The following is an 11,324-nucleotide window of genomic DNA, read 5'->3' as shown; positions in this document are numbered from 1 at the left end:
TCCCGATCGGATACAAAATGGCCGAATGGCAGGGGTTGGAGTGAAAAAGTGCATTTTTGAACTTTTTGAAGATTTCGAGATCTAGTAGTTCCGGAAGGAAATTTATATTTCTAATTAGGGCCCGAGAGAGAGCATCCTTCGGCATTAAAAAAAAACCCCCATTGAATCACTATAGGATCACTCTAGGGGGAGTTACACCCCCTTGAAGTGAAAACACTTAAATGGCCATAACTTCCGAACGCGCCGGCCAATCTGGTCCAGTTTCTGCATGATATCATCTTTAATGATACTGCAGATTCTCACAAAATTATTGTTCTCGGAGATGATCCCGTGACGGAGATTTCGAGATTTCGCAAGCGCACCCGAAGCTTCCCCGCCATTTTTTATTAGGAAAGCGATGAAATAGAAGTTTCATTTTGATCCACGTTGTAGCTGAGATTTCAACGATTAAAACGCGCTTTTAAGCATCCAAACACGAGTACGCTAAGGGGTTTAATTATCCGTTTGAAAAAACGCCTAAATTTTGCGAGTTCCGCTCGAGGCGCTCGGGGGACGAATGCTTGGCGCGCGTGGTAGGGTAGTAGTAGCCGAAGGATGCTCTCTCTCGTGCCCTAATTAGAAATATAAATTTCCTTTCGGAACTACTAGTTCTCAAATTTTTCAAAAAGTTCCAAAATGCACTTTTTTACTCCAACCCCTGCCATTCGGCCATTTTGTATCCGATAGGGACAAAACCTTTACCATTCGAACGGAAAAGGGCACGAGAGAGAGCATCCTTCGGCTACTACTACCCTACGCGCGTGGTAGGGTACTAGTCCCCCGAGCGCCTCGAGCGGAACTCGCAAGATTTAGGCGAAAAAATATGTCTTTGGTTTTTCGAAATCTGTCATACTTTCATAGATATGTAAAAAAATGCAAGTGTTGCACTTCAATTGGACGTTACTGTGTTTACAAGTTTCAAAAATATTGTTGAAGAATTGTCCATTCATTAGTAATGTTATGATACTAAATGCTTTCCTCTCATAAACTCTATACGGAAGGATTAATTTAGAGGCCCGCGTGTCCTCTCCGTATTATATCGTAATTCCTGGGATATGTAACTCAACCACCAATACCATTTAATAACTGTCATCACTTTAGTAAACCACCAATTGGCAATATTGGATCGATTAAAGAAGATATTGTCAAGTGATGCTCCACAAAAGAGGCCCTTTTTGAAGGAATGGCGCTTATCAAATACGGCTGCTATTTTTGAACTGGATGACTATACATTTTACTTTCATATAGTAAATTACGCATATGCCGTGTATAGGAAGATAAAAGATGTACGCGGTGTTCGAAACTACGGAAAGTATTTACGCCCGAAATCATTGGGGGATAGGAAATTTGAATAATCGATTTCTTGTTAACTGGACAATTAAATCGTCACAGAATTAAAAAGAAGCTTATAATGGCAGTTTGTCACTTATATTAACGTAGAGGTATGTTCTTGTGATATGATGCTCACTACCAGCCTACAGGGAATTGGAAAACGTAGTGACGAGTCTGATTCAAATTTATAGACTAATCGATAATTTGTATTTATATTGTAATCGCTAGAAAGGCATTGGGGTCCTTGGTACAAGCGAGTAAAATTTATTCATCTAAAGAGTTACCGTTTGCTAATGGGAATTCATGGAATGCAAGTATGTATTTTGAATTTTTATGGCCGCATGTGATGTAAAATTTAAAAAAATTTTGTAATAACTCTGTGAAGCTTTGCCAAAAATTTTACACGCCTATAGCATCAAACGATAAAAAAAGTAGGTGCTCATAGAGTTGTTGACAATAAATAAAATAATACAAAGTTAACGGATTCCGTCTTGGTTTTTCATTAGCTATATCATATAACTTCCGTACCGATAGTATTTTAATATATATAATAAGAAGTGTAAATATATAGACTGCTCCAAGAAACTAAAAAAAAGCCAAGCTTAATTCTCATGAAAAACAGTTAAAAATAGCAATTATTTAATGCATCTTTACAATGTCCCCGTTCGTAACTCGCAACGAGTATTGTATTAAATGCCAAATGAAATACACATTGCGTAAATTCGCCTGTTACTTTGATCTATAATTCAGTATCCAATAATGATCCTAGAATAATTAATAATATGAATATGAGAAAGATATTTCTATGTAACACTACACATGCGCTTTAGGTCGTCATATTAGGCATTGTCACTCCATTACGTTGCTGTATAATGCTCACCCGTGCAACTCGAACAGGAAGAAGATGTTGATGAGCGTGACGAAGCGGCTAAAGAAAAAATGAAGGTACGTCATACAACAATTCAAATTTTCAAAACTGACCGTGAAATTAAAGCAAAAATGTACTGGAAAGAGATGTTCCGTGGGACTTTGCTGTCTTCGTTGTTATATTATGTAATAGGTCATGTACTACTTCATTATTATCTGAAGGGAAAAACTAGAGTGAGAGTAACTAAGAGTAAACCTTGATCTTCCAGTGATGGCCTATTACATATTATGTCCAACGGACTCAATAGGTTTGGAATTAATACTCAATTACATTTCTTATGGCGCCACCACTGGAGGATTAATTAAACGCATACTTACCACTAGATTTACAAATTCGATTAACGGTTTGATTTACGATATACTCTCTTATCCACGTTTCATTAGGAACGTCCTCTTGATCCTAATTAAAAGAGACGAATACTTTGCCATATAAATTTTTAAAAAATCTTTATAAACCATAAGGTTTGACACTCACGTAAAACTTTTCCTCATACTCAAGATTTTCCTCTTCCTTCTCGGAGAGTGATGCTGTCTCACGATTATCTTGCTCGTAGATATCTCTATTATACTCCGCTGAAGTGGAAGGAAGTTCATTCGGCGGTAATTCCATTATTGCATCATAAATTGCAGCGTGGGCGTTACGCAGGTAACTTTGCTGTCGGTCCCTCATTTTCTTCCTAACCATTTGTTTCTCGACTTCTGGTAATACGAAATTGTAAACCATGTCAGACACCATTTCCTCCTCCGCCAATTCCACGGCACTAATGAAGGGACGAATTGTATTATTTATTATTAACTGACTCAAATATTATATTAATCAAGACAAATATATGTATTGTGTATTCTACTTCTCCGTGGCACAGGCTGACGCCGGGTCGGCCTTTTCTGCTAGATCAGAAATGTACTGTTCAGCCTCTTTATCCGATACCCATTCAATACCATCTTTTATGACATCTTCTAAATAAGAATCCACCGAATCCTGATTGACTTTGATTATTTGCTTAAACATTTCATCTAATTCTCTACGACGATTCTCTTCCAATTGTCGTCTACCAGCTTCAGCAGCCTCTTTGCGATTTCGTTCTCTCTCTGCGAGCAATGCGAAAGCATGTACTCTACGTTCATCTTGTAATCGTATCAATTCCTGCTTGAAAATATGTCGCTCGGTTATGTAGCTCGTTTTTGAAGATAATATATACATTTATACATATGAATTGCACGCTGCACCTTGCTGAGGTAGTCTAGCATCCAAGAGACTGTTGTACCCTCTAACGAATTCAGAATTTCACAAAGACGATTTTCCTGCAAAATCTTCTGACTCTGTTCTCTCTGCAATTTTATTACATCATTCATTTCCTGATGCCGGAGTTTCTTCGTATGTTCCTGAAGTGCATGCGTGGATTGCAATTCTTCAATTAACTCCCTGCACCGATCTCTTCCTTCAAACATCTGCAAATAATTAATTTATTCTTCCATTACTCGTTAATCGTGTATCTTCGGATGCGCTCCCAATTAGTTTACCATGCACTGAATGGCACGACCCCTGACACTTTGTTGAATTAACAAAGATGACTGCTCCAAGACGTCATCGAAATTTAGTGGTCGCATTTTACATGGCGACAGTGGCATTGGCGAGGGCTTCCACTTCTTCTTCATCAAACTCATTTTATCAAAAGGTTTGATATTCATTCTAATAGCTTTGAGATCATCGTGCAGTTGCTTCAAATTTTCCTCATTCCATCTCGTCTCGCGAATGCACAATTCTGCGGGTTTTGGCTTTGGTTTCACCATCTTCAATTCCTCAATAGTAGGAAGACAGCTGGGTGTAGTGTCTTGTTTCTCAGCAGCTATTTACAATTTACATCGTTAAATTAATTGAAAATAAATATTTAACATTCATAAAGACAAGCACGTTTACCATCTATATATCGCTCCTTCAAGTATCGTTTTTGTAAAGTTTCGTGACGTCTTCCTGGATTTTCACCAAATTTCATTTGCGGTGCGTACAATTCCGATTTCGGATCGGCATGCTGTCTTATGATATCGTACTTCTGATATCGCCCGTTAATCCTAGCATTGTAATTGGCAGCAAGTTTGCGAAGTTCTCTGCCGAGCTTACGTCTAATATTCATGATTTCCTTATTCTTACGTTTCTCCAAGTGTTTCTTGAGTCTTTCGAATCGATTTTGTATCTTCTGCTCCTTCTCCTTACTTCGAACTTTCTCATATTCCTCCATCAACTTCATACGCATATCCATTATAGATTGAATTTCCTGTGAATTTACGAGTCAAGAATTATGATGTTGCGAACAAAGAATTTGTGTACATTTTTCCTATTTATTTGTACCTTTTCGCGAAAGGCCCAGTCATCCACTTCCAAAGCAGATATTATGGCTATTCGAGCTTTAACATTTTCGGGTGAATCCATCGGAGGAAGAATAGCTTCCCAAGCTCTTTTGATTCTCATTCTTTTAATGATTTCCACCTCGTGAATTCCGGCAGGTAATCCGCTATTCCATGTTAAATGCGCCAACGTTAGAACTTCGGGGTTGTGACCTAGTTTCATGAAGAACATATATAAATTCCTGTATCCGATTGACACATGTAAATACCAATCAAAATTATACATATATTGACCTGGATGTATTCTGTATGGGGCCTCCCATGGTGAAGTTTGTGTTTCATTTTCTCTATAATCGGACTGCGTCCCGATATTACGCGTTTCTTGGAGTCTCGTAGGAAGATCGCAAGGCCATTCTTCAGAACTTTGTAGATCATTATAGGTGTCACGTGGATAGGGTGTAGGAATTCTCATTGTGGATATTGGCGGTGTCTGATTCGGCACGAGAGCTCTTCTAAAGAATTTGTGCCTCTGGCGACCAATAACTTCTAAGGGTTCGTGCATCTCCGATGTTCCTCTGTGGCAGGATTATATCACTTATAGAGCGAATTTCCCAATATATTCAAACAATTATTAATGACCCTTTAGTTCTCTTTTGCTCTTTAACAATTCACTTGCCGAAGTCGTGAACTGTGATTGCCATCCGTTATGTCTCCATACCTCACCGTATCTACTTCTATGATGCGTTTACGGTACAGTGGTAAATCTCTAAACACAGAGCGGAACTTTGTGCAGGTTTTCTGTTCGATTTAATTAGTAAATTACTTATGGGGCTCCTTTGATTGCATGTTAAATATTACACGATGTATGAAATATCAGGGTATATGAACAATTCTCACGAATGAACAGGAATTCTCTGAAGAGGACATTTCCGTTCTGGCATTGTTCTTGATTTTACTTGAGATGCCTTCAGATTCTATGAATACATCAAATTGGATTGTAGCTATCGAAACTCATTGGTTATGTTATGTTGTGTTACGTTGTAACATATTTCATCAGTATTTAAATACGATAAGCTACGGCTTTTAAAATAATACGAATACCGTGTGGAACGTCGTGTGACTGGGTCCGACTATTTCTACACCAATCCGCGCTCATCTTTTAAATTTAATTCATTAACGTCGTATCTTCAAATTATACGAACCATAAATGTTAAAAAATATAAGAACGTCACTCTACTACACGGCTCGTTAACACTAAACAATGTATTGCGTCTAAGCAAAATCACGGCGTCAAGAAGTCCTTCGCGGCTATTGATTAAACAAACGTTTGAAGATTAGTTTGAAATGTTATCTAATCTACATATTAAAACTAGCAAGCGAGTTTTTCTTACGTCGTACACGTTTCTGAATGATAAAAACTCGTTTGAACTTCTTTTTCATCAATTTTTGTTTACAATATCAATTATATAACATTAAAAAAATAAATAATTTCAAGTACCCTTAATAACTGTTTATTGATTCTGTAGTACCACCAACAATCAAATTGTTTTACAATGTTTAAATATAAACTAATATTACAATGGAATCATGCTACATTAAATTGACAGGTGCCAGCAAATTTAAAATAATCCCAAATGAAAATGGTCAATGCTGTTTATTCTCGATGTATTAAAATTACATGTTGTATTAAACTCTTAAGGACAAGGTGTTTATAAAAAGATAGTTTCCAATCGTGATAATCAGTGATGTCTATAATTACGCGTACCATGGATCCATGAAATTATAAAGAATTAAATAGTGTACGACCATCGAGACTAAAGCAGCATAATCTCCACAATAAGGTTGAATCTTATACATTTGTAGCTATTAAATCTACTGCATCAGTGTTATAATTAAATCTATCAAAATGAATGTATCATTATAGAATATATAATTTGGGACACTTTTCAATTTGCTAACGATCACATCCATTCTCCTCATCGATTCACAAATGAAACCTTCTCTAGGTAACTTCGACTTGCAGATAATCGATACTAATATAGAAGCCAATAACTTTCAAGAATATTGATCCACATTTCGTATTGCGAACTGACAATGAAAATGCGCTGATAATCTTTGAAGCACTAATTGTCATTCATGATAACAGTAGTAGTATCTTTTACAATAGGTTCAATTGTTTCAGGTACTTGGTCTTCGTAATGGCTTGAAGTATCCATTGGCAGATGAACCTAGATGGGCAGGCCAACTTTGTTCACGTGAAATATTTTTACATGTTTGTCCAGGCAACATGTCTTCTGGACAAACACATTCAAGTTTCATTCTGTACACGGTCATTTGTCCCAGTGCTATCCTCACATTCTCTCGATCTACTGATTCCTGATACAGTTTGTAATTAAATCCCCGTTCTGTTAAACAATCACTAACTGTCTGCTCATTATCAAGGTCTTGGACTTTGCTATCCAGTTCGGCTTTTTTTCTGCTGATGCATTCTAAATCCTGCGGAAGTAGTATGATGGACGCTTCTGATGGTGGTAGCCAAAACGTGGAGAATACAATATCAACGGAGGTCTTGTCGGGTGCAGTTGTTAATGATGGCAACAATATTCCAGTCGGTGGTTGTCTTTGTATTCCTTCTATTGTATTCGATTTATCATCGTTTACTTGAGCACCCCGTTTCCTTTTACGGTTACTTATCTTTATTATATTTTCATCTTTTGCTAGCTTCTGATTATTTATTAATTTTTTCAAATTTTTTAAAGATTCACGCTTAAAGATCCTTCCTATATTGATGTTCTTGGTACTTGGTGTCGACTTCCTTTTAGCAATTATAATTTTACTAAGGAAATCACCTTCGAATCTTGTCGACTTATTCATATTTTTTACTGCCTTATTAACACCGCGTATGAAGTTAACACTCGACTCATCGCGTTTACTCACGTCGGCATTGCTTGACATATTTTCAAGTAACGCTTCAGAGATGGGAAGTATCTCTATACTCTCGTGTAATTCAATATTCCGTAAGGTTATATGTTTATCTTTATCAATTACATTGTCTTCCATTTTAATGTCATGGCTATCAATAGGGTTCAGTTTTCTTTCAAAGTCAGTTAACGTTGCCTTCTTCTTTTTCTTTACTATAGGTAAAAAAGTATCGCTACTTCCGTAGTCATCTACTTTACCAATTATTATTTCTTTTTGACCCACAGTCCCTAATTTGTCATTTTCATCGTATGCTTGGCGTTTCTCCTTTCCGTTCGGTAAATCGTTATCTTCATTGCTATCCTCGTCATCCACAAAGTCATAATCTGAGATGTTTAAATAGGTCTCCGTATTCTTGCTATTCGTCGATCTATTAGTAGTTTCTAGAGGATAATAATTATTATATTTAGTTTGACCATTTGTATAATCCATGCCTGGGTCTAATTGATTCTGAAATTCGTTCGTATCATTGTTAATTGTTCTCATATCATTCGCATCGCTACGCTGTTCACGTATCTCATTCATTTGAGACGTATCCATACCACGAGGGTCGCCCTCCTCGTACAACACGTCTAGATCTTTTTCAGATTGTCCAATCTCGTCCTCCCACTTATTAGTTTCTCTCCATTCCTCACCATTCCCGAACTCGTGAGGCACTACTTTCAAATCTTGATCGTTATCGAGCGATTCATCGATTTCTTTGAAATTTTCCGAATTCTCATAATTTATACTTTTTCCCTTGGACACTCTGCGATTGGGATAATAATTGTTCTGTTCGGCAAAGAGGTCATTGTTCTCCTTATGACGGAAACTACTCGTCTTGTGATGAGGTTTGCGAACACGAGGCGATCTCTCAGAAACTGCAGGTACGTCATCCATATTATTATTGATAGCTTCGAAATCCGGATGCGTTTCAAGATATTTTTCCGCTTCCCTTCTGGGATCAATGGAGTTGTTGAATTCTAATTTCTTCCAATCGTCAGAGATATATAATGGTATACCGGGTGGCTCGACATGTTGACTCAAAGCCAATAACTTAGTGGTGAGCGTCGAATTGAATAGCAATTTACAGAGATCCGCACGCGTTTGAGAAATTAGACTCTCAGTCTTCAGAAACTGATATTCTATCTTTGAAGCTTCATGGTTCAGACAATCAGCTGACCAATGGAGGAACCAATCATTACCAAAACCATCGACTGTCACTGATAGACCTGACATTTGTCCGCTCATACTATCTTCAACAGACTTTTCAAGTAAGACTTTGCCAGTCTTCCCATCTATAACTGTTGCTACCGTGTAGTAATAATTAGGAAATCCCGGACCTATCTGATGTTTCACCATAAAATCAGGAACATCATCGTCATTGTAATACCCAGGAATGGGAACGCTGATTACTTCAGAATTCGGCACAGTGTAATTCCAAATTTGTTCGAACGTTATACCATTATATGCTATTATGGTAGAGTTAAGCATAGCCGCGATGATATCTTCGGTACCGTCTGAAGTAATGTCAGCAAGAACAGGAGATAAAAGGACCTTCTTTCCTGCTTTGTGATGAAGTTTACGTAGTTTCTAGAGAAAAAGAGCATAAGGAATAGAGATTAAACGTTTTTTCGAAAATTTTAATAAAAATTATACCATAATAAAGGAAATAAACTTACCAAGTCTCCATAAATTAAATTTGATTGTGGTACTATGTAAAGTCCTCCTGATTGTCTTTGACTACTGGTAGCTATTACGAAGATATTCTCGCCATCAGGATGTATAAAAGTTTGCGGAGCTAAGAATAATTGCTCTGTTTCAGGAAGTGCAACACTATGAATAATGCTACCAGTCTTTCCTGATAATATGAGTATCTCGCTGTTGCGAGTCCCACCCGATTGTAGAGTGTGCGATGCTATGACATCACCAACCCCATCCTCGTCGATGTCAGGCATGTATCTAGCGTCGTAAACATCTAAGATTCTTTGTTGACCAGGAGTGGCCAAATCTTGCAAAGGTAACTCCCAAATACTTGATCCGTCGTGGCCATTAATTGCATGCAATATTCCACCGCGTCCGGAAGCAATGCAATCCTTGATCCTATCACTCGTTAAGTCCATACCACAATCGATTGAAAAAATCGCGTGTGCTGTCCAATGAGTCCAAATGGTTTCACCAGTTTTACCATCTAAAGCCAATACACCGCCCAAACAAGGCGTTTGACTTCCAAAGTACAATGTACAAAAGTATTCTGGTGCTTCTATTGCATCTAACCCTAATGATAAAAATATTTGATTAATATATAATGTATTAAAAGCAATAGAATGATGCACCAGTCACAAAATTATTATTCACCTTAAGATGGACAAAGTGAAAAATCAACAAAAACTGAAATTAACACAGAATCTGTAAAAGTATAAGATAAACAGAAAGATGCAAATAATGTTATGCCAAATCATGATAATAATTCTTTTGTAAGTATTAGACCTGTGCTAAAACCGATGATAATATCCTTAATTTTATCTCCATTCACATCATTGCTTCTTAATGGTGCTTCGGATGTTAATTTTGGTAGTGTTCTTGTCCATACCACAGAGGTGGTAAGAGATGTACATGGAACTATATCTAGATTCTTGATATCGGTATCAGCTTCCCGTGATAGCCAATTTTTAAGTATGGTTAATGGCATGGGAAATATGCTCACAGCAAATATAACAAGTATAATCAATCCAAGTAGAACAAATAATGCCAAAAGACCATACAAGAAGGGTGCTACGAGAGCTCTGTATGGAAATCCTTGTTTATCTGAAATACGTGATGTACGATATTTTCTACGCGGTGCCATAAGAGGCCTCTTCACTCCTCCATCATCGTCCAATTTCAATATTCCATTTTTTCCATCTCGAATAAATACTTCATCATCAACGTCGCTCAAGTCATCATCATCAAAGCTATCGCGTATAGCCGAACGCGGTAATGTGGGGTATACCGTAGACATTTTTTAACTGCTGGAACGTTTAATCAAATTTACAATTTCATAAAAATATCACATATATGCATAAAATAATAGTAACAATAAAAAAAATAATACCGATGATATACAACACTTAAATATCATGTAATGAACGGAGTAACAGGTAGGTCGATACGACTAATAAACAAGTATTCCAATGCTTATAAACATTACCTGAATTTATAAACAGTTCCAAAATGCGTATATTACCATTTTTTACTCATCATTAATAACCATAGTATACACGCAAATATAAAATATGCAAGGCAGCTACTTCATACATCGATTTAAAAGTTGTATCAGAGATGAATAGGGAGATTGCTAATAGGCCGATATTCTTCAGAGATGAGCCACTCATCTCTGGTGGGAGTATGTCAAGCAGAGATGAGTAGGGAGATTGCCAATGAGCCTGTTTTTGGTGGTCTCAATTTTTCTCTGGTTTCGGCGCGCCACCTTAGCGGAGGGCCCTCGAAGCAGTTCCACGTTTTTGATTGGTCGTGTATATATAGTAATACTACGCGTGATAATCTGGAGCTGTGTTTTGGCGTGTCGACGCGCCACCTGAACGAGACTCTCGAACTAGTTCCACGTTTTTGATTGGTCGAATGAATTCGTATGTTCCTCGAGATCCACGATTTTAAACCGGGTGAACACTCAAATAGGGAGACTTGAATCCACCCTTTCTTACTGCATATTACATAAACCGTAG

General features: G+C 37.3%; 2 protein-coding genes across 4 annotated transcripts; both read right to left on the bottom strand.

Annotated features, from left to right (window-relative positions):
• Window positions 1-1,847: 1,847 nt before the first annotated feature.
• Window positions 1,848-6,036, bottom strand: LOC107262766 (cilia- and flagella-associated protein 91). Its single transcript, XM_025080077.1, has 13 exons — window positions 5,743-6,036; window positions 5,539-5,615; window positions 5,318-5,439; window positions 4,936-5,216; window positions 4,646-4,854; window positions 4,217-4,571; window positions 3,820-4,145; window positions 3,526-3,747; window positions 3,147-3,442; window positions 2,774-3,059; window positions 2,617-2,698; window positions 2,377-2,454; window positions 1,848-2,299 (listed from the first exon to the last, which is right to left on the bottom strand). Exons 1-13 carry the CDS (start codon window positions 5,795-5,797, stop codon window positions 2,229-2,231), a joined length of 2,460 nt encoding a protein of 819 aa, XP_024935845.1. The 5' UTR covers window positions 5,798-6,036; the 3' UTR covers window positions 1,848-2,228.
• Window positions 6,037-6,143: 107 nt separating this feature from the next.
• On the bottom strand, window positions 6,144-11,009 carry LOC107262760. 3 transcript variants are annotated; one of them, XM_015729289.2, is made up of 4 exons: window positions 10,790-11,009; window positions 10,090-10,610; window positions 9,282-9,877; window positions 6,144-9,192 (listed from the first exon to the last, which is right to left on the bottom strand). In XM_015729289.2, the coding sequence occupies exons 2-4, from the start codon at window positions 10,598-10,600 to the stop codon at window positions 6,820-6,822; spliced, it is 3,480 nt and encodes a 1,159-aa protein (XP_015584775.1). In that variant the 5' UTR covers window positions 10,601-10,610; window positions 10,790-11,009; the 3' UTR covers window positions 6,144-6,819. The 3 variants fall into 3 exon arrangements, with proteins under 3 accessions (XP_015584775.1, XP_015584776.1, XP_015584777.1); XM_015729290.2 differs by having other exon boundaries at window positions 10,090-10,607; window positions 10,790-11,007; XM_015729291.2 differs by lacking the exon at window positions 10,790-11,009 and adding an exon at window positions 9,958-10,008 and having other exon boundaries at window positions 10,090-10,301.
• Window positions 11,010-11,324: the final 315 nt, after the last annotated feature.

This window comes from Cephus cinctus, unplaced genomic scaffold (genome assembly GCF_000341935.2).
Source record: "Cephus cinctus unplaced genomic scaffold, Ccin1 Ccin1_scaffold0126, whole genome shotgun sequence".
Taxonomy (NCBI): Eukaryota; Metazoa; Arthropoda; class Insecta; order Hymenoptera; family Cephidae; genus Cephus; species Cephus cinctus.
The sequence above is the reverse complement of the archived record's forward strand: the minus strand, read 5'-3'. Positions and strand labels throughout refer to the sequence as shown.